The 22,981-nt window shown below is 40.3% G+C and overlaps 1 protein-coding gene across 1 annotated transcript; it reads left to right on the top strand.

Moving 5' to 3' along the window:
* The first annotated feature begins 4,847 nt into the window (after window positions 1–4,847).
* Window positions 4,848–7,442, top strand: LOC103420768 (uncharacterized). Its single transcript, XM_008358803.4, has 4 exons — window positions 4,848–5,527; window positions 5,726–5,811; window positions 6,310–6,377; window positions 6,530–7,442. The coding sequence occupies exons 1-4, from the start codon at window positions 5,234–5,236 to the stop codon at window positions 7,264–7,266; spliced, it is 1,185 nt and encodes a 394-aa protein (XP_008357025.3). The 5' UTR covers window positions 4,848–5,233; the 3' UTR covers window positions 7,267–7,442.
* Window positions 7,443–22,981: the final 15,539 nt, after the last annotated feature.

The following is a 22,981-nucleotide window of genomic DNA, read 5'->3' as shown; positions in this document are numbered from 1 at the left end:
GACAGTGTGAAGCAAAACCAATTTATGGTACCAACAAGAGCTTCATCAAAAGAGTTCAACCACAATTCTCGAAAACTTCACACACTCTTGATCAAGACAGTGTGAAGAAAAAACAATTTATGGTGCCAACAAGAGCTTCATTAATGAAGGGAAACCACAATTCTTAAAAGCTTCACACATTCTTGATCAAGACAGTGTGAAGCAAAACCAATTTATGGTGCCAACAAAAGCTTCACCAAAGGAGTTTAACCACAATTCTCAAAAGCTTCACACACTCTTGATCAAGACTGTGTGATGTAAAACCAATTTATGGTGATAATAAAAGCTTTATTAATGGAGGGCAACTACAATTCTCAGACATTCGAAGCAAATTCAATTTATATAGTTCATCCAAACCTTTGACTACTACAAGGTGTGGCTTGCATCACAATCTCTTTCTCAATAGTGTGGAAGCAAAATTTGTATATGTTGTCTCTCCCACATTTTCAAATTTCAAGTTTCCCAAAAAAAAAAAAAAAAAAAGAAGGGAAATTCAACAAAGCTTCATCAATGGAGGACAACTACAAATTCTCAAAAGCTTCACACTATCTTGATCAAGATAGTGTGAAGCAAAATCAATTCATGGTACCCAATAAAAGCTTCAACTCCAAAACTTCACCTACAAAGCTTCAACTCCAAAGCTTCACTTACGAAACTTCAACTCCAAAGCTTCACCTACAAAAGCTTCATCAATAGAGGACAACTACAAATTCTCAAAAGCTTCACACTATCTTGATCAAGATAGTGTGAAGCAAAATCAATTCATGGTACCTAACAAAAGCTTCAACTTCAAAGCTTCACCTACAAAGCTTCAACTCCAAAGCTTCACCTACAAAAGCTTCAACACAAAAGCTTCACCCACAAAAGCTTCACCCACAAAAGCTTCAACACAAAAGCTTAACCTACAAAAGCTTGACCCACAAAAGCTTGACCTACAAAAGCTTGACCCACAAAAGCTTGACCCACAAAAACTTGACCTACAAAAGCTTCACCAACAAAAGCTTCACCTACAAAAGCTTGACCCACAAAAGCTTGACCCACAAAAGCTTCACCTACAAAAGCTTGATCCACAAAAGCTTCACCCACAAAAGCTTCACCTACAAAGCTTCAACACAAAAGCTTCACCTACAAAAACTTCACACTATCTTGATCAAGATAGTGTGAAGCAAAATCAATTCATGGTGCCCAACAAAGCTTCAACCTCACAGCTTCACCTACAAAGCTTTAAAATATATATATTATTTATTTATTTATTTATTCGGAAATTCGAAAATTCAAAAATTTAAAAATTCGAAAAAAAAAAAAAATTTGCCTAGGCCTCATCTTCTTTGGGCCTAACAACTTTCATAACAAATATATATGAAGAAGTTTGGGGCTACCACTTATAAAGGAAATGCCTCATTCGTTAACTCTTTCGACCAGAGATTTGGGGGACTCCTACTACATTGCTACGACTAAGAAGGGTAAAAGAATAACATTACTACTTGTTGTTAGGCAGAATCCTATATATGTCGACCTCCATCTTCCACGGACATGCAGACCTGCAAAAATGCTCAACCCTTCCTCATATCTAAGAGGGCACTCCCAACGAAGCCTCTCGAAATACTCAGCTTTCTTCCCCCCTAATAATACCTATGCAAACCAGCCACACCAGAGCAAGAGTATCTCATATCATCAGGGTCAAAAGCAAGAGTATCCCATATCATGCTTTTTCCATGTCTTTTCCTTTGCCCTTGTTCTTACCTGCAAGACAAGGGGAAAGAGAGTAATCAGTCAGCATTTGGAATCAAGCTTCCAGTCAGGAACTGATTGCCTGGAACCCCTTGCCTAATTACTTACTTGGCATTGCTCTTGAGTACTTATCTTCAACATCTTATGCTTCTAGAAAAGATACCACATCTGGCTGATGAACAGATAAGCTGCATGAGGAACAGATAAGACAAGTGAGAAGGATACAAGGAAACATGTGGAGACAAGCGCAACAGAACACATGCCAATTCATCTATTACTTCGTCAAAGTATCCCATATCATCAAGGTCGAACACACTCTTGATTTGATGGACTTGTTTTGACCCTCAAATTCTTGAGTCGGCCTTATACTCTAGAGGAAACCAGAAAACCCTCCAGACCAGTTCAAGAATAAGCCTGTGGAAAGTTACTTCTTCAAAAGCAAAAGTATCTCATATCATCTCTTCTCCATTTGCTTCTCCTTATCCTTGTTGCTGTTTACGACACAAAGAGAATGAGAACAATCAACCAGAAGCCGAAGTCGAACCTCCGATCCAGGTTGCTTGCTTGGAAGTCTGATTGCTTATCTTGTCTGTTACCTCTTTCGTCAAATCTCCTAGCTCGGCGACTTGGGGGACTCCTACTATAGGGTTTTGTATCGCACTTGACCAAGCCCGAAACTACAAGTAAGCTTCAAGTGAAATTGATACATTACCTTGTGCATCTTCATCGGTTAAAGATACCACCCCTAGATGGAGGAAAAGTACTTCCAGAGAAGATGCCACATCTACGTATGAGACAGATAAGGCAAGTGAAAATGATACCACACTTCGGTACTTAGAAGTTTCATGATTACTCGATGGCTTGGATCTTGCAAGTCTCCAACCGAGGAGTTTCCCTCACTCGGGAACTTAGGGAAGCACTGTTTGTACCATACTTGACCAATCCCAAAACTACTGAGCACCAGTCAACGTTATACGGTCAAGGACCCAGAAGAGTTTCCCTACAACCAGGAGGCCAATCACAGTGCGACACGTGTCGACATTAGAAGCAAATCATACGCGACACATGTCAACATCATAAGCCAATTACAACACGACACGTGTCAATGTCAGAATGAAACTAGAAACTCTCTTCTATAAATAGAGATCATTCTCTCACAATATTTCCTAATGTCATTTGTACTAAATCATTCACTAGTACTCACAAAATGAGAGCTTGAACCTATGTACTTGTGTAAACCCTTCACAATTAATGAGAACTCCTCTACTCCGTGGACATAGCCAATTTGGGTGAACCACGTACATCTTGTGTTTGCTTCCCTGTCTCTATCCATTTACATACTTATCCACACTAGTGACCGGAGCAATCTAGCGAAGGTCACAAACTTAATACTTTCTGTTGTACCAAAATCCTTACTGATTTTGTGCATCAACACACATCAACACAATCATCCTTTTGCCTATTTGAATTAGATCAAAGAGGCACAACAAATGTGGTGGTGGTCACTCTTTGATGTGAACTCAGCTATGTTAATACTTATCGGAAAAACACATCAGGTGCAAATGTATGGCAAAATATGATTGCCTCCAAAGAAATTGAGGGTTATCGATAATGCTTGCAAGGCCGCTCGTTTGGACTCGTCGGCAATGGCTAATCATCCTGCTTGGTTTATAACCCAAATAATTATCTTTTTGTTTTCTCCTAATGTGATTAAGGTATGTGATTTGGGCTCAAATCCCAATATTGATATTGGAAGCCTAGTGGGTTGCTATCCTCCTAGAACCAGTACAGATCACTACACCAAATATACTCGACATATACGCAAGGCAGGGAGCCACTATCCACATATAAAACAAGGAACACAACGTTGCACATGACCAAAGAACTTGCGGAGGCATTGTTCTTTAGCCTTGGAAACACCACCACTAGAAAAATTTCAACTTCTCCATACACATGAAAATTAAAGCAACTTGCACGGCATAATAAGTATACTGCTATCATGATATTGAAATACAATATCATGTAAAGATAAAATTATACGTGATATTGTAAAATTCGTAAGGGACATCTTAATTATGGTATACTAGTATCACATAACTTATTCTTCATAAAAATATGAAAATCACTATCTTCCTTGAGTCTTTTCTGTTTGGAAAATTTTATTCAGACTCAACATTTCTCTTTCTAAACCCAACTTATATTTTTTATTTTGAAATTCCTTTTTACCCTATATACTAAATGCATTTAGAAAAAGAAAAAAAAAAGCAAAATAACAATCCATTAATGAAAATACTGCTGATTACCCCGTCCCACCCCTCCATGAAAACAACCCCTCTCTCGAACCTCCGACCGCCAAACCCCTTTATGTTCCTATTGAATGGTTTAAACTCATTGAGTTTAAACCTCATATTAGTTTATCACAAAATAGTTGAATTTTTGTGAAAAATGAAGAATGAAAGAACTAGAGTTCTACATACATACTCATTGAACTAGTTTTTAGTGGTTGAGATTAAACAAATTGGCTTAATTATATGATATCTTATACTTTTATATTACCGTGGGATGAGATTTCGATCTTTGATTGTGGGTGGCAGGAGAGGTTCAAGTGGTGAGGCTAGGTGGTTGGTTTTTTTTTTTTTTCGGGGGGTGGGGGGGGGAGGGTGGGGAGGGGAGGGGTTTGAATATCATTGGTTGTTTTTGGGTTTGAAAAGGTAGGGATTGATGTCATAGGTGACTTTAGCTGAAATATGAGATAAATCATATATTTCTATGAAAAAAAATTATAAGTTGAATTTAGAACGAAAAATTATGAGTCTGAATAAAATTTTCCCTTTCTTTTGACTGCCACAATTTGCACCAAGTAAGAATACGTTATCGATAGTGGTGGGGAGAGTTGGGAAAAATAGTTTCCTTTTTTCCCTAATTTTTATTTCTTTGGAAACAAAGGAAAAGAAAAATCAAAGAAAGGCATCTGATGTGGGTCGTTGTTACATGGACTCTCAAAGGGTAGGCGGGACCCACCAGTGCCTTCTTAAAAGTATAAACGATAAAACTACCCACTCCCATCATTTTGTATTCTCTTCGTCCTCCCCCCTTCCACCCTGGCAATAATCGTCCGTACCCTGTACCCCTCCCTTCCTCTCGTTTACCGGCTACCCGCCCAGCTGGTTCCCACACATGTGCAGCCCCTCCTCCCCTTCCACTTCCTCCCATTTGACCGTCCCACACGTGCCACCCCTCTCCCTCCTCCTCTTCTCTTTGGTGCAACAAATAAAAGTTTGATACTTTCTCTCTCCTGGTGTAGTTTTTGACATGGGTTTTGGGTTTTCTTGCACCCCTCTCTCTCTCTAACTTTCTCCATCTACAACTACATCTTTTCTCTGTGCGTTTGTGTGATTGAAAGCATCAGAATCTGGCCTGAGAAAATCCAAGTAATAATATCTTCTTATCCAAAAAAATACCGATGAGGATCCGGAAACGACAGGTGCCCTTCCCTCTGTCGTCTCTCTCTCCGGTGCCTTTATCAGATCCCCTCCTCCACGACCTCAACTACTCACCACCACCCGTGGTGCAACTCCACCCCCAGCACCGCCATGATCCTCCAAATCCCTCCCAACCAGTTGAGAAAACTGTCCATGTGGGCCACCCCCCTCCTCAGCCCTCCGATCAGCGAGTCTTTCCGATCGGACGAGCAGGCAAGGGTTCTGATGGTTCTGGGGAGAATAAGAACAAAGAGAACAAGCAAGATTGTGGTTTGGTTAGTGAAATTTAATGCTCACAAATTTACAACCCTTTTGTTGTTTTTTACTTAATTTTGTTACACATGGTGATGTTGGTGCACTTTTATTTGTGTTGATTAATTTCATGGTTCTTTCATTTGCACCCACCATTGGAGTTTCAATACAAGGCCATATATATATGTGTATATATATAATATCTGGTGTAATTTTTGAAGGAGATATCGATATTGAAAGGGGAAGAAGATGAGAGAGAGTCCAGAGAGGGAGGAGATCAGAAGGGAAATGATGATGATGATATCAGGTAATTAAGATAGATGAGAAAATAAATTAATAAATAAGTAAAGTAAATTCTTCAATATTTCATGTGAAAGGAGACTTGATTTACTTACTTATACAGCTCATTAAAAGGAAAAATGAAAAAGGATGAAAAAGAAAGGAAAATATTTATAGTGTAAGTGGAAATACTGTTTTTATATCAGCTTTGGCTAGCCACCATACCTTCCCATCTAATCTAATCCTTTAGCTAGCTGCTCCTTTTTATTTATTTTGTTTTATTTTTATTTTATTTCCTTCCTCCTTATATTTGGCTTAACAAATGTACCCATGCGGTGCACGTTAGCATGGGTTAATATAATATGGTCCCCAATACTATAAACTCAAACTACATATATGTTGCACTTCTTATTTTCTGGGTTATTTGGGTTATTTTTTCTTTTTTCACCTGGACTAAAATTTGACCTACGTATTGATCTGTGTGGTTGTTGATCCATCGATCTTCTGGGTGTGGTTGTTTTTTTAGGGAGGAAAGCATATTGGTTGCAGAAACGTTAATGGGGTTTGCTTCGGGATCTAGTTCTTCTCACCCAGGTGAAATATTCATACTATTTCCGTATATAAATATGTACACACAAATTATTCATGAAAATTGTCTTTACCATTTCTTGCTTGCATTGTATTAATTATTGGTATGATCATGTTGTGACTGTTGTTGGGTTGCACTCATATATGTATATGTATAGCTGCTGGGAGTTGGTTTAAAGGAGAGAAAGCGTTTCCATTGAAGAAGCGAAGAGGAAGCTTCGAGAGAGGAGCCAATAATATCGGACAGACGATAATGGATGATCAGAAAGACAAGAAATCAACGAAAACGAAGACGAACAAGAAAAGTGAACCTCGACAGCAACAAAATGACGATGTTCATCAGAAACAAGACGATCATGTGATTGATGGCAATAGAGTCACTACTAGTGCTAGTGCAACAAGAAAGAGGGCAAGGGGAGGTGCACTCATGGAGGGGTCGCGGTGCAGTAGAGTTAACGGAAGAGGATGGAGGTGTTGCCAACAAACGCTTGTTGGGTACTCTCTTTGTGAGCATCACTTGGGGAAGGGTAGGTTAAGGAGCATGAATAGTGTCCGAAGCCGGTCAACGCCTGCGGCAACTGCTACTACCACTACTACTAGTACTAGAATTGCTTCTACTGAGACTGAATTCAAGCAACTATCAGCGTCTAGAATATTATCCGTGGAGTCATCACCGCCACAGAAAGAAGACACGAAAGCTGTTTGGCTGCTGGACGATGGTGATATTGGTGAAGGTAAAGGAAATGAAGGTGAAGATGAAGAGATCAAGAAGCCGTTGCTGGTTACAAAGAAGCGGATGAAGCTTGGGATCGTTAAAGCCCGATCCATGAGCAGCTTGCTAGGCCAAACGATTAGTCGTGCAATGGCTGATGAGGATGATGATAACAACAAGTAGGTCAAAAGCATATGTAGGCAAATCAATGGGGGATTTTATTCGGTGTAACTTGGGAGAGAGAGTATTTGAGGTTAATTTAGAAGTGTGAACTTGGTGCAACTATAGTTTCAACTTGCAATATGTGTGAGATTCTTATATATAAACAGATGCTGGATAAAGTGTTGGATTTATCATTATCGTCCTCATCTTTTTTTATCTTTTTGTTTTAGTGCTTTTGTTTCGTGAGTGATGGGTTTTTATATTAAATTAATAGATGCGATCGGGTCTATTTAATTTTGAACATTGGCAGAAATTCTATACTTTAACTTGAAATTTATATAGAATTTGGGTACTACCTCAGGAGAGGAGAGGCCTAAATTCAGTTGTTACTGTGTATCTTTTGACCAAAGCTGAAGCGTTGTATTTGTTCGTTTTATCAGTTGCGATGGATATTTAATCAGACGGTATATAACACGCCAACTTTTTAATCAATAATTCTACGTGGTATTGAATGGAGGTCCAGCTTTATTAGAAAGTGTGTCATCAAGTATATCAAGTATATTAATTTCGTACGTTTGAATGCAATATTCTTGTTTAATTAACTAGAGATTTCAAAATCAAATTTCATTCCTTAAGTAATTAATAACATAATTTCTGCAAATAATGAGTACTACATACAACGCTTATTTCACAAGTTAACATGAATGACTACATATGAATAATTCATTATAAGAGCAGGAATGTTGTATACACATGTTTGTTTATATCTCGAATGAATTCAAGGACATATTCAAAGTGTCAGTAAGAATGATTTTGTGGATTACGAACAGTTGGGTCAAGCGTTAAGCTTTGATTAGGTAATGCAAAACTGAAAGAAACAATTACCATGTAGTTTATTTAGTATATATATTTAACAAGAAACCCTAACTTCAAGGCACCGAATCCTAGCCTGTTGAGTCCTTAATTTGTGCTAAATTTTCTTGTAATTGATCGTGTATTAATTGTGTCCAAGTTGTGATGAAGTACTGAATCCAGATCTACTTAATTAAACCCCCACAAATATTTCAAGACATAAAGATCACACATCAGTTTGTGCATTGATTTTGTTTTTTCTTCTTTGTTGCTTGGTAGTATTTTCACAAGCTGGTTAGGGTATTCTTACACTTGTTCCTAGCATGCAAGAAACAATTATTGCTCACCAAGAAAAAAAAAAAAAACAATTGTTGAAGACGTTGCTTCTGACATTGATCATCGCCCCTTAGGTTCATAAGGTTGACTAATATAATCATTATTAAGTATTATAATTAAACTTAGTTAACGTTAACACAAAGATTGCCTCCCATCACATTTTAGGTTGGGATTAGTACTAGGAAAGGGTTAGGATCATTTCATCCAATTTAAGCAAACTTTTCATAATTTTTTAGGCTTTGTGGTAATTAAGTTGGAATAACTTGCATTTTTCCTTAAAGATGAGCTCATTTCTTCACTTGCAAAGGCTTTATGCTAATTAATTGTACGTATTTGTGCAAGGTTTCTTTTCTTGGTCAATACTTGGAGTAAGCCTTCAATAGGTCGGACTACTGGGTAACCCGGCTTTATATCCATTTGATTGATAATTAAGTAAAAAAAATATTTACTCAATCTAATCTTAACCGTTCATTTTTGTATTCTTGTGTAGTCCGAATTTTTGACGAAAAATTACAATATTTGTGCAGAGTTGTGAAGTTCGAGTAGTCTGGTCGAGCATATGTTTCACTAGCTCCTTAGATAAGGGGTCCCAAAGTGTTGTAGAAAAGTTTGGTAGTACACATTATGTACGAGTGAAAGCCTTATGATTCCGTGGTGGTGCTGTTTTAAACTACTTTTGTGGACACACACACACTGACACATCTCAACCTGGATTGTCCACTGGGACTACGACAGTGTCGGAATTGCCTATTATTGCAACATATACGACAGTGTCGGAGTTGCATAAACCACAAATATAGTCATGCCATAACTCAATCATTTCAAATAACACCATAAACTCACCTGAACTTACCTGCACGTCCCGTGTTCACCTTAGCACTTCAAAGCATTCACAACAATTATATATGTAATATGCATATGGATATGCCATGATGTAATCTAAAACTCAACCATATCATAGTATTTTAGAATATATATAACATGGCATAAAATGCATAAATCAATTTAAAAGCGTTTGTGGAACTATCGGTTTTATATATATATATATATATATATATATATATACGATAAAAAGAAAAAGATCCACTCACTTGAGGTCTGCGCTACGACTCCCTAGCACGAATATCAAGACGTCGCAAATGATCATCACCTAGAACAAATATTCAATAACGTCTCAGAACTCTTATCAATAAAACACGTAACTTACATAAAACACATCCCAAGGACATTCTAGAATGATTTGAACCCATTGACCAAAAGTCAATTGTCGGTCAAAGATCAATGGTAGGGTCCACATCCCTACGTAACTTAATCTGGAAGATTTGCATCTCGGATTTCTGATCCGTAACTACTAAAGATTCACATTATACTTCTAGGACATCATACTAAAGTTTCATTACGATCCAACGGTTGGATCTTCGCCAATTGTCAATTCAAGTGGCGATCAACGTTTTATTTTACGAACTTACAAATCCAATTTGGGAAGATCTATACGTTAGATTCCCAATCCGTAAGTTTCTAATATCCTCAAATATTACATACTATAATGTACTAAAATTTGGTGACGATCCAATGGTCGGATAGTCAATTCACATAATGTTCAGGTAGCGGTCTTTAACAAAACTATGTTCAAACGATGAGATTTCATCAATCGGACTTCACCTATGGAATTGGGGTGTGAAAGTTAGCTTAGGAAGGTCAGGGGGTGACTCGACTCATGCGCCGCTGCACATGGCGGTCGGCCACCCGATTCGCCGAAAAATTCAACTATCTCAAAAAATTCTCAAATTCTACAGAAATGAAGATCTCAAAGAGTAGAGCAAGTTTTATACCTGTGGACAAGTCCAATTTGGCTGAGAAAGGCTCCAATTTCATTCAAACCCGTCGGAACCCTAAAATGGGGGAACTTCGATTCTCCTTCCTCGGTGTTCCAACGTCTCTACCACTGGTTGGGTCTTATTCCTGGGTCCAAGGGAATTTGATTAAGGGTAGTTTTAGGTGGTGGAACTCACCGGATTGGAGGAATCACCGTCGAGCACCTCCGGTGCTCCGGTGGAGTTCCTCACGGTTTAGGCCTTAAAAAACCTTGATCTTTAGTGAAGATGGAAGAAGAGAGGTTGAGGAAGAAGTTACAAGTGGAGAATGGATGCAAATCATCTGAAAAATGGTGGAATTTGGCCAGAACAACTCGGATCCCCGTCGAGTTTGGTGTGCACGTTCACGGGAAGGAATAGCTGAGGCTTCTCTCCCCTCTCCTAATTGGTTGACTTCTTTTCTAAATTTTCTGATTAGTCACTCCTTTCTTCCCTTAAAACATATTGGTTACCACTCCCACATGGTGGGAGTTTGAATTAATTTATAACTAAACTTTAAATAACCAATTTCAAACGTCTATAACTATAACGCTATAATCCGGACTTGCAAACGGCTTTTGCCTATACGTTCGTAGCTTCAAAATCTATTCGGAAACATTGTGACTTCGAACGGTCAACGAAAGTCAAACATCCTCACCTCTAAGGGCATTTTTCGTAAAATCACTACTTTAAAATTTATAAAACTTAAAATTTGGGATGAGATGTCACACACACACATATATATATGAAGACATTAAAGGTACAAGTTATCCCACTTTAATTTTGTCAATTTCCTTGCTACGTGACTTTGTGTTTGCTTAACATTCGAAAGAAAATAAGTTGTAGAAAAGAAGGATGACTAGTATTTCACAGATCTCTATGTTTCTTATTGTAGAAAGTATGTGTGTATATATATATATATATATATATATATATATATATATATATATATATATATATATATATATATATATTGTTGTGACATGAATTACAACATATTAAATGTATGATTGTATAAATCTCTCGTAGATTGTATTTAGGATTCCTATGTAATCCAAAAGATCTTATTGCTTTAGGTTTGTATTACTTGCAAGGCAAGTAAGCCTACTAGATTTACTATAAATAAAGGCACAAATGATGGGAACATTATCACATAAATTACCCAACTCTCTCTCTTTTCTCTTTTGCCGCCACACCCTATCTCTCCCTTCGGTAAAATAGGCCATAACACATTATCAAGCACCCTCCTGACCCTGCGCTAAGAAACTGAAGGATATTCTGCTACAAAACCGTTCATAATATACATTAGTGCAATCCAAGTAACACGATTTACCATTGAACATTAACCCTAATTTTTTTATTATTGGTATATTCTATTTAAATTATTGTTTGCAATTATATTATTATATTGTTGTTATAATTGTGGTGAATTGAATATGTATGGATAAGAAAAGAAAAAGAAAAAAAATAGAGATTTTTCAAACCCTAATCGTGCCTGAGTTACGACATGAAGTCGTTGAGCTGTGCCAAGCCAAGCTGTCCATTCCAATCTAAACCCTAGGTCTATAATGATGCATATTTAGGCATCTTTTCCTTCAGAGACCAGGGGTGCCGCCTAGGTTGGCATGCAATCCACCTTGCCACATTCTTTCACCGTTCCTTAAGTGAAATCCAGCCATTTCCGATTACAGGAAGTTGTCCTTGATGACTTCTCCGCCATCCCTAATGATATAAGTGCAACTGGTACTTTATTGTACTAGCTCAGTGCACTAGACCATACATTTACTTCACAGTTAATCTTTTGGCAAGATATAGAAATGCACCGACACATAAACACTAGAATGACCCTTCATTACCTCAAGGGTACTTCGAATTTGGGCTTTTTTTTTTCTTATGCATCTCATAATAGATCACACCCCCTTTGTTTTTAGAATGATGTTTTCCTTGTTGGTTATGTTGGCACATGTTATTTGTCTAACCTGCACAAGACAAGTTCTCAAATAGGTTATGTCTTTACTGTTGGAGACATCGCAATATCTTGGAGGTTAACCAAACAAACCTTAGTTGTGATTTCTTCAAATCATGTTAAGATTCTCACCTTTCATGAAGCTACTATGAATGCTCCTGGCTGAGAGCTGTTGTTGAGCATAATCGAAGAATTTGCGGACTTAGTTCTATCATTGATGTCCCTACAAAGATGTATGAAGATAATGTTGCTTATATCAACCAAATCAAGAAAGGATACATCAAAGGAGGCAATATCAAGCATATTGTACAAGGTTCTTTTTCTTCCATCAGCAGCAAGAGCATCTGACACGCCCCAACTCTGATATCCCCAAATACCAAGATTAGCACGTGTTGGCCGACACCTGAGGGTGACGAAGCCATTTTTAAACATGCATACTAATGAAATATGTAATTAGAAAGAATTACACCAATGCAGAATTGTGTTTAGAGCATACAACTAATTAAGAATAATGTGAATGAATTATCATAGAAAGGTATGAACCGAGGAATGGGTCCTACATAGAGGAGACTCGAACTGCCTAAGTGAGAGTGCCCTGATGCTAGGATCGTGCGCCTCAAATCTAAATCCTGAAGGCTCAAAACAAAGAAGGTGAATGGACCATAATTTATATTAATACTTATAATAGGAAAACCAATTCATTTCTGACATACTAACCTCATGTTTTGAAAACATATATATATAATACTATGTTGATGCACAAAATCAGTGGGGACTTTGGTACAACAGAAAGTGTTAAGTTTCTGACCTTCGCTAGATTGCTTCGGTCACTAGTGTGGATAGGTATGTAAATGGATAGAGACAGGGAAGCAAACACAAGATGTACGTGGTTCACCCAGATTGGCTACGTCCACGGAGTAGAAGAGTTCCCATTAATTGGGAAGGGTTTACACAAGTACATAGGTTCAAGCTCTCCTTTAGTGAGTACTAGTGAATGATTCAGTACAAATGACATTAGGAAATATTGTGAGAGAATGATCTCTATTTATAGAAGAGAGTTTCTAGTTTCATTCTAGCATTGACACGTGTTGTGTTGTGATTGGCTTCTTATGTTGACATGTGTCGCGCTATGATTGGCTTCTGATGTCGACACGTGTCGCGCTGTGATTGACCTCCTGGTTAGAGGGAAATTCTTCTGGATCCTTGACGGTATAACGTTGACCGGTGCTCAGTAGTTTCGGGATTGGTCAAGTATGGTACAAACAGTGCTCCCCTAAGTTCCCGAGTGAGGAAAGCTCCTCGGTTGGGGACTTGCAAGATCCAAGCCATTGAGTAATCACGAAACTTCTAAGTACCGAAGTGTGGTATCATTTTCACTTGCCTTATCTGTCTCATATGTAGATGTGGCATCTTCTCTGGAAGTATTTTTCCTCTATCCAAGGGTGGTATCTTTAACCGATGAAGATGCATAAGGTAATGTATCAATTTCACATGAAGCTTACTTGTAGTTTCGGGCTTGGTCAAGTGCAATACAAACCCTATAGTAGGAGTCCCCCAAGTCGTCGAGCTAAGAGATTTACCGAATGAGGTAACAGACAAGGTAAGCAATCAGACTTCCAAGCAGGCAACCTGGATTTGAGGTTCGACTTCGGCTTCCGGTTGATTGTTCTCATTCTCCTTGTGTCGTAAATAACAACAAGGATAAGGAGAAGCAAATGGAGAAGAGATGATATGAGATATTTTTGCTTTTGAAGAGGTAACTTTCCACAGGCTTATTCTTGAACTGGGCTGGAGGGTTTTCTGGTTTCCTCTAGAGTATAAGGCCGACTCAAGAATTTGAGGGTCAAAACAAGTTCATCAAATCAAGAGTGCTTTCTCACTTACCCTATCTGTTCCTCAGGCAGATATGGTATCTTTTCTGGAAACATAAGATGTTAAAGATGAGTACTTGAGAGCAATGTCAGGTAAGTAATCGGGCAAAGAGTTCTAGGCAGTCAATTCCTAACTGGAAGCTTGATTCCAAGTGCTGACTGATTGCTCTCTTTCTCCTTATCTTGCAGGTAAGAACAAGGGCAAAGGAAAAGACAGGGAAAAAACATGATATGGGATACTCTTGCTTTTGACCCTGATGATATGAGATATTCTTGCTCTGGTGTGGCTGGTTTGCATAGGTATTATTAGGGGGAAGAAAGCTGAGTATTTCGAGATGCTTCGTTGGGAGTGCCCTCTCAGATATGAGGAAGGGTTAAGCATTTTTGTAGGTTTTGTAGGTGAAGCTTTTGTAGGTCAAGCTTTTGTGGGTCAAGCTTTTGTGGGTCAAGCTTTTATAGGTGAAGTTTTTGTGGGTGAAGCTTTTGTGGGTGAAGCTTTTGTGGGTAACGTTTTTGTAGGTAAAGCTTTGAAGTTGAAGCTTTGTAGGTGAAGCTTTGGAGTTGAAGCTTTTGTTAGGTACCATGAATTGATTTTGCTTCACACTATCTTGATCAAGATAGTGTGAAGCTTTTGAGAATTTGTAGTTGTCCTCCATTGATGAAGCTTTGTTGAATTTTGCTTCCACACTGTTGAGCAAGAGATTTGAAAATGTGGGAGAAACAACATATACAAATTTTGCTTCCACACTATTGAGCAAGAGATTGTGATGCAAGCCACACCTTGTAGTAGTCGAAGGTTTGGATGAACCATATAAATTGAATTTGCTTCGAAGGTCTGAGAATTGTAGTTGCCCTCCATTGATGAAGCTTTTCTTGGCACCATAAATTGGTTTTGCTTCACACTATCTTGATCAAAAGTGTGTGAAGCTTTTGAGAATTGTGGTTGAACTCTTTTGGTGAAGCTTTTGTTGGCACCATAAATTGGTTTTGCTTCACACTATCTTGATCAAGAGTGTGTGAAGCTTTTGAGAATTGTGGTTGAACTCCTTTGATGAAGCTCTTGTTGGCACCATAAATTGGTTTTGCTTCACACTGTCTTGATCAAGAGTGTGTGAAGCTTTTGAGAATTGTGGTTGCCCTCCATTAATGAAGCTCTTATTGGCACCATAAATTGGTTTTGCTTCACACTGTCTTAATCAAGAGTGTGAAGTTTTCTACGAGTTGTGTTTGCATTGTTACAGAGGGGAAATGTTTGAAGCAGATGCAAGAGGGTTGAATAGCTTGATCTTCGTATGCCATGCACTGAAGTTGTTGTTGGCTTGCAATAAGACTTTGTTGGTGACTAGAACTCTTGTTGGGCATAAGTGTTCCCCTAGTTGAGTTGTCAAGCTTAAGGGTTTTTGATTATTTGTGAATGCTAAGAGTTCACATGTTCAAGTTGTACCAGTCGTCTTCTGGTAGGTGGAATGAATAGTGAGTTGCTTTCATCACTTGGTTGGTGGTGCGAATGTGAGTTCCTTCTTCCCCTGGTTAGTGGCATGAATGACAAGTTGCCAAATGATATTAGAGTACGGGTTGTACATTTCATCACCTGGTTGATGGCATGAAGGAGAGTACAGGCTGTACATTTCATCACCTAGTTGGTGGCATGAAGATAAGTTCCTTTTTCACCTGGTTGGTGGCATGAGTGGCAAGTTGGCAAATGATATTAGAGTACGAGTTGTACATTTCATCCCCTGGTTGGTGGCATGAAGGAGAGTACGGGTTGTACATTTCATCACCTGGTTGGTGGCATGAAAGAGAGTACAGGTTGTACATTTCATCACCTGGTTGGTGGCATGAGTGGCAAGTTGGCAAATGATATTAAAGTACGGGTTGTACATTTCATCACCTGGTTGGTGGCATGAAGGAGAGTACAGGTTGTACATTTCATCACCTGGTTGGTGGCATGAATGGCAAGTTACCAAATGATATTAGAGTACAGGTTGTACATTTCATCACCTGGTTGGTGGCATGAAGAAGAGTACGGGTTGTACATTTTATCACCTGGTTGGTGGCATGAAGATGAGTTCCTTCTTCACCTGGTTGGTGGCATGAAGATGAGTTCCTTCTTCACATTTCATCACCTGGTTGGTGAGAATAAGGGCAAGGTGTCTAGGCACATTGTAGCAAGTGTTGAATAACACAAAATATGTTTAACCCTTTGAAAGCACAGTTGGCTTATGTATGAATGTGTTGGAATGTATGATTGAACGAATATACTGTGAAGCTGTTTGTTTATTTGTATAGTCATGTAGACATATACTTAGACTTTGTTTCATGTTGGAAGCATTCATGTTGAAGCTTTGAACCCGAGTGTTTCATTGCTAGGAATGTAAGAGGATTAGGATAGATTTGTCTAAATCACATCTTTATTGAATTCATGCCAAATAGTCTTCGTTACATAGGATGCCGAACGGCTGAAGCTTAACACTTGTACAATGTGAGTTTACTTGTAATAGTACTTCAAGTGATCAGTGTTCCATTGATGGCCAAGGGTCTTGCCATTGGAGCTTCTAAGCTTGTAGGAGCCAGGGCGACTGATGCCAACAACTTCAAACGATCCATCCCAGTTTGGACTAAGTGTTCCTTCACTCGGGACTCTGTCGCAGAGTAATCTTTTCTTTAATACCCAGTCGCCCACTTTGAAAGAACAAGGTTTGACCCTTGAGTCATAGTAGTTGGAAATGCGCTGCTTGTAGGCGACATTCCTCAAGTGAGCTTGGTTTCTGTGTTCCTCGACTAGATCTAAGTTGAGGGTAAGTTGTTTATCATTTTCGCTTTGCACATAGTTTTGGACTCTGAACGTTGCTTACTCAAGTTCAACTGAGACAACTGCCTCTGTACCAAAGACAAGTGAGAATGGGGTTTCTCCTGTTGATGCCCGATACGAGGTGCGGTATGACCAAAGAACTTGGGGTACAAATTCTGGCCAACAACCTTTAGCCTTGTCCAAGTTGGTTTTCAAAGTTTGCTTGATTATTTTGTTGATGGCTTCAACTTGTCCATTAGACTGAGGATGAGCTGGGGAGGCAAAACATAAGTTGATGTTGAACTTAGAGCAGAACATTCTGAACTTATTGTCGTCGAACTGTCGCCCGTTGTCAGTGACTATCGCATTGGAAATGCCGAATCTGCAAAGGATGTTCTTCCATACGAAGTCTTCTATTTTTGCCTCAGCAATGGTTGCCAAGGGTTCTACTTCGGCCCACTTTGTGAAGTAGTCAACTGCAACGATTGCATAACGAACCTTGCCCTTCCCTGCAGGCATTGGGCCGATCAAATCAAGTTCCCATTGGGTGAAGGGCCAAGGTCTGATCATTGGAGTAAGCGGCTCGGGAAGGGAATGAGGAGTAGTTGTGTAGCGTTGACACTTATCATATGAGCGGGATATTTTGATGGCATCTTGGTGGAGTGTTGGACAGTAACATCCTTGGCGAAAAGCCTTGTGTGCTAGGGATCGAGATCCAACATGATCTCCGTAGACTCCTTCATGTATTTCCCGAAGGACAGTTTCCGTCTCTGCGGGCGTAAAGCATCTTAGGTATGGTAGGTTAAAACCCCGCTTGTAGAGTTGGTCATTAATAATCGAGTAACGAGTAGCCTTGTATCGAATCTGCTTAGCTTGGACTTTGTCATTTGGAAGGGTGCCATGAGCAAGGAATCTATAAATCGAGGTAATCCAACTATCTGCTTGTTGTAAGTTGCACACTTCCGCACCATGGTGCTTGGTGCTGCCAACAATTCGACCTGAATTTTTCTCCCAATCTTGTCTTCCACCGCTGAGGTGATGTGAGCCAAAGCATCTGCATGATTGTTTGCTGCTCGAGGAATTTGGGTGATCTAGTAGTAAAAGTGCTTGATCAACAATTGTGTTTATGCCAGATATGCTGCCATGGAGCTATCTTTAACGTCAAAGTTATTGGTGACCTGGTTAACCACTAATTGGGAGTCACTGAAGATAACAATTCATTTAACCCCAAGGTGTTTGGCCAAACGTAAGCCTGCTAAGAGGGTTTCATATTCGGCCTCATTATTCGACGCTGAATTTGAAACGAAGAGCATACTCCATCGCCACTTTGTCAGGGGTCGTAACGACTAGTCCTGCTGCACAACCCTGTTGGTTTGACGAGCCATCAACATATAGACTCCATGCTGGGGCTGTTGGTTATATTTTCTAAGCTTCCGAGGGTAATGAAACCACTTCTTTAGGCGTAGAAACAATGTTAACATGATATGTAAAGTCGACGATGAAGTCTGCCACTGCTTGGCCCTTCTCAGCTGGCTTTGGTTAGTAAGAGATGTCAAACCCACCCAATGCTATCGCCCATTTGATTATTCGCCCGGAAATGTCAGGACTTTGAAGTATTTGTCGAAAATGATGATTGGTAAGCACGATGATGTAGTGTGCTTGGAAGTAAGGGCGAAGTTTTCGAGCAGACATAACCAATGCTAGAGCCAATTTCTCAATGTTGGATTATTGTGTCTCCGCATCTTGTAAGGCCTTGCTAGCGTTGTAGACAGGCCGTTCGACATTACCATCATTTCAAATGAGAACGGAACTTACTGCTGAAGCCGATACCGACAGATAGATAATGAAAGTGTCACCAACCTCAAGGTTTGAGAGCAAAGGGGCTTTACTCATGTAGTCTTTGAGGTTCTTCAATGCCTCAGCACATTCATCAGTCCATTTAATGTACTTCTTACTTCCCTTAAGTGCTTTGAAGAAATGAGCACATCTGTCTGTGGCCTTAGAGATGAACCTAGTTAAGGCTACCATCTTACCAGTAAGGCTCTGGATATCTTTTGAAGTTACCGATTCCTTCATGTCGAGGATTGCTTTGATCTTCTTGGGATTAGCCTCAATGCCTCGTTGGCTTATCATGAAGCCTAAAAATTTACCAGAGCCTACGTCGAAGGCACATTTGTTGAGGTTCAACCTCATTCGATACCTCTTCAGAATGGTGAAAGTTTCAGATAGGTTGGTGATGTGTTGGTCGGCATGTTTGCTCTTGACTAGCATATCATCAACGTAAACTTCCATGCTCTTCCCAATCTGTTCGGCGAACATTGAATGGACCAGTCTCTGATAAGTCGCTTATGCATTCTTTAGGCCGAAGGGCATGACTTTATAGTAATATAGTCCCTTGTCAGTAGTGAAGGCTGTGTGTTCTTGGTCCGGAGGGTTCATGAGGATTTGGTTGTATCCTGAGTAAGCATCCATGAAGCTTAGGAGTTCACACCCTGCCGTAGAGTTTATAAGTCTGTCTATGAGAGGAAGAGGAAAGCTATCATTCGGGCATCCTTTGTTTAGGTCGGTGTAATCGACACACATTCTCCACAATACCTTTTGGAGCAGGAGACTTTACTTGGTAGGATTCTTCTTAACAAGGACAACATTTGCTACCCACGTTGGATAATTAACTTGGCGGACGAAGCCTATGCCTTTTAGTTTTTCAACTTCTACCTTCATTGCCTCGTACCGTTCAGCGTCATAAGATCTTCACTTCTGTCTCATTGGCTTGGTCTTAGGGTCAATACTTAAGCAATGACAGATTATATCAGGAGAGATGCCTGGCATGTCCTCGTATGACCAGGCGATGACCTTAGTGTTCTCTTGTAAAAAAGAGATCAATGCCAACCGAATGGGTGGTGACAGGTGGTACCAATCTTCACCATGCGATCCGGATAATCTTTTGAGATAGAGACATTCTCCAACTCTTCAGCGGGTTGTGCTTGTTGGGTGAAAGAGTCATATCGAGGATCGTCGGGTTGACTATTGCCACCATGAAGATCTAAGTTGGCTTCGTCTGGGCTGGTCTTTATGACTTGGTCATGTATAGAAAGGGTTTCCTTGGGTACATGCAGGTGTTGTTGCCTGACCGAAGTGTTGTAACATGATCGTGCACTAAGTTGATCTCCTCTGATGTAACCATTGCCGTAGGGGGTTGGAAATTTCATCAACAACATATGTGTGGATACCATGGCCTTATGATCATTGATGCATGTGCGTCCGAAAATGACATTGTATGTCGTTGGGCAATCAACCACCAGGAAGTTAGTGGTAATGGTAGTTGTGTAAGGGCCTGTACCAATGGTGAAAGGTAAGTGTATGCTCCCCAAAGGTTGCACGATATCACCGGAGAAGCTTATTAGAGGGGAAATCGAGCGGTCGAGTAAGTGTTCAGCTACATTAAGTACCATGAAAGCTTCAGCAAACATGATATTGATCGAAGCCCCCGTGTCTACCAGGATTCGTTGTACTTCAAAGTTGGCTATATGAGTTTTCACGATCAGTGGGTCGTTGTGAGAGTAGATGATACCTCTTTCTTCCTCAGGGTAGAAACATATTGGATCCTAGTTAGGCTTTTGATACTTACCTCCCCTGACGTCTTCCACGTGAAACACTTGGTGGCCAGACCTTAAAGCTCGTTCACTATTTTTCATGGCCCTGTTAGAAGATTTAGATATGGGTGTGCCACCACTTATGGAATATATCACATTTACCTGGCATTGGTTATGGTTACCCCTTGGAGGGTGAATGAGGAATTGATCAATTTTTCCTTCACGTGCCAAAGCTTCAATATGATCACGAAGGGTGATACACTTCTCACCGTCATAGCCGTTATACTTATGGTTGCAGTAAAATGTGCCGTGTTCTTCGTGGGTTTGTAATCCAGGTGCCTCGGCTTTGGCTTCGGTATCAAGTGTGCTATGCTGGGGTAAATGGCCACGCATGTGGCGTTCAAAGGTGTGTATGCCTCATACCTCGGGGTAAGGGCTATCCTGACACATGCTTGACTTACTGTGTTGACTGCCTAGGGTCGAGGATTATCATGGCGATACCCTTGGTTATCGCGGTAGTGTCCCTTACTCCTTTTACTAAAATGAGACTAGTGAGGATGGAAATCTTTCCTTTTGCCCTGAGGTTGATATGTATGTTAACTTGGCAAAGTATTAAGTAAGGCAGGAGGAGGCACTGCTGCCGTTTGGAAGGTTGAGGTCTTCTCATTTGGTTGGATCTGGCTTCCACTCCCTACTTGCTGATAAGGGGTGGTTGTGGGGGGTTTCCCTTAATATGTCTTTGCCTTGGTGAAGGCATGGTTGTAAGCCTGTGCCATCACCTCAGAGTAAGTCTTCCAAGTGTTGGCATTGATCATGTACTTAAAGAAACAATCATGTAGGCCTGCCGTGAAGGCCTTGAGGGCGGTCTTGTTATCTGCCTCAGCGCAACTCATGGCTGAAACGACCAACATACTCTCATAGTGACTCGTCCGGCTTCTGGCGAATAGTGTACAAGTCATCTGCAGAATGCAAGTGATCAGTCTGGAAGATGTGTTGAGAGACAAACAGTTTCCTCAGTTCCTCAAATGTGTTTACTGTCTCGGGAGGAAGACAGCAATACCAGTTTAGAGCTCCGCCAGAGAGGGTATAGAGGAAGAAAAGACATCGTTCTTCGTCGGTGTGCATCCGATATGCCATGGTGGACTCAAAGAGGTTAAGGTGTTCAATTGGGTCCTCCTTTCCAATATAGAGTTGTAAACCAAGCTTTTGTTTTTTCTTCACTTGAAGGGGGTGTCAAGGATCCTCCTTGTGAGAGGGCCAAGCCTGGGTTGGTTCCAGTCAGGTATCTCGGCCTGACATTCGACGTTCAACTTGTTTACTTCCTCAATGAGCTGTATGACAAGGGGGTCTTGAGTGGAGTTATGTACCACTGGGATTTTCTTTCGTAAGTCTTCATCGCCTCTTGGAAGTAGGAAAGTTTGAGCAATGGCGTGTGATTTTTCCTTGGACTCACCTTACTAACTTGTAGGGCGAGTCTGTCGGAATACCTTAGAATCCCCTGTACCTTCATGTTCCTCTAGGACATGTTGTTCCTTCCCTAGATTGGCAACTGGCTTGGGTCGTGGGAGGGGACCGAGTCTTTCAGAAACTCTTGGGTCATTGATCTTCGAGCATATGTGGAGGGGATTCTCTCGACGTTGCTTTAGGAAGTCTCGGCAGTCACGATAAACAGTTTTCGATCCTTCCAACCCTTCTGCAAGGAGGTGTCTTCCTCCACTTCTCTTGCTTCAGGTCGAAGCAGCTGGGTTGAGAGAAGTCTTATGTTGATCAATGTTTTGATGATTAGCTCGTTCCTCATCAGGGATACCCATGTCGAAGGAAGGTGACCCTCCGTGTTGGGGGGCACCCAAATGATGGTTAATGTCCACAGGGGCAACAAGCTCGCATGTTTGAGTACGCATAGTTTCGTGGAGCATCTCAAAGAGCTTCTCATACTTCTCCTGGAGGACCTCATACTTCATTGTTATCTTGTTGTTTTGTGCTTCTAGCTCATCGACTTTAGCTTGAAGAGCAACCCTCTTTCCTTCCTTCTTTTGTTGCTTCGCACTAGGTGCAAGAGGGGTGTCATTCTGTGTGCTGTGGCTTCCTTCTCTCCCCATGTTGGAAAGAAATGCCTGGTCAAAAGAGAGTGTACGAATAATGGAAACCAGCTTGACAAAGCTGAAGAGAGTGGGAATAAGTGTCGTTCCCACAGATGGCGCCAAATGTTGATGCACAAAATCAGTAGGGACTTTGGTACAACAAAAAGTGTTAAGTTTGTGACTTTCACTAGATTGCTTCGGTCACTAGTGTGGATAAGTATGTAAATGGATAGAGACAGGGAAGCAAACACAAGATGTACGTGGTTCACCCAGATTGGCTACGTCCATGGAGTAGAGGAGTTCTCATTAATTGTGAAGGGTTTACACAAGTACATAGGTTCAAGCTCTCCTTTAGTGAGTACTAGTGAATGATTTAGTACAAATGACATTAGG

This window comes from Malus domestica, chromosome 14, assembly GCF_042453785.1.
Source record: "Malus domestica chromosome 14, GDT2T_hap1".
Lineage (NCBI taxonomy): Eukaryota > Viridiplantae > Streptophyta > Magnoliopsida > Rosales > Rosaceae > Malus > Malus domestica.
This window is presented reverse-complemented; position numbering and strand designations above follow the sequence as displayed.

Bases quoted from the DNA above. Each gene is read 5' to 3' on its own strand.
- LOC103420768 (XM_008358803.4), top strand. From the start codon at position 5,234: ATGAGGATCCGGAAACGACAGGTGCCCTTCCCTCTGTCGTCTCTCTCT. The intron at 5,528-5,725 runs GTTAGTGAAATT...TAATTTTTGAAG, and splicing joins ACAAGCAAGATTGTGGTTTG to GAGATATCGATATTGAAAGG. The intron at 6,378-6,529 runs GTGAAATATTCA...GTATATGTATAG, and splicing joins ATCTAGTTCTTCTCACCCAG to CTGCTGGGAGTTGGTTTAAA.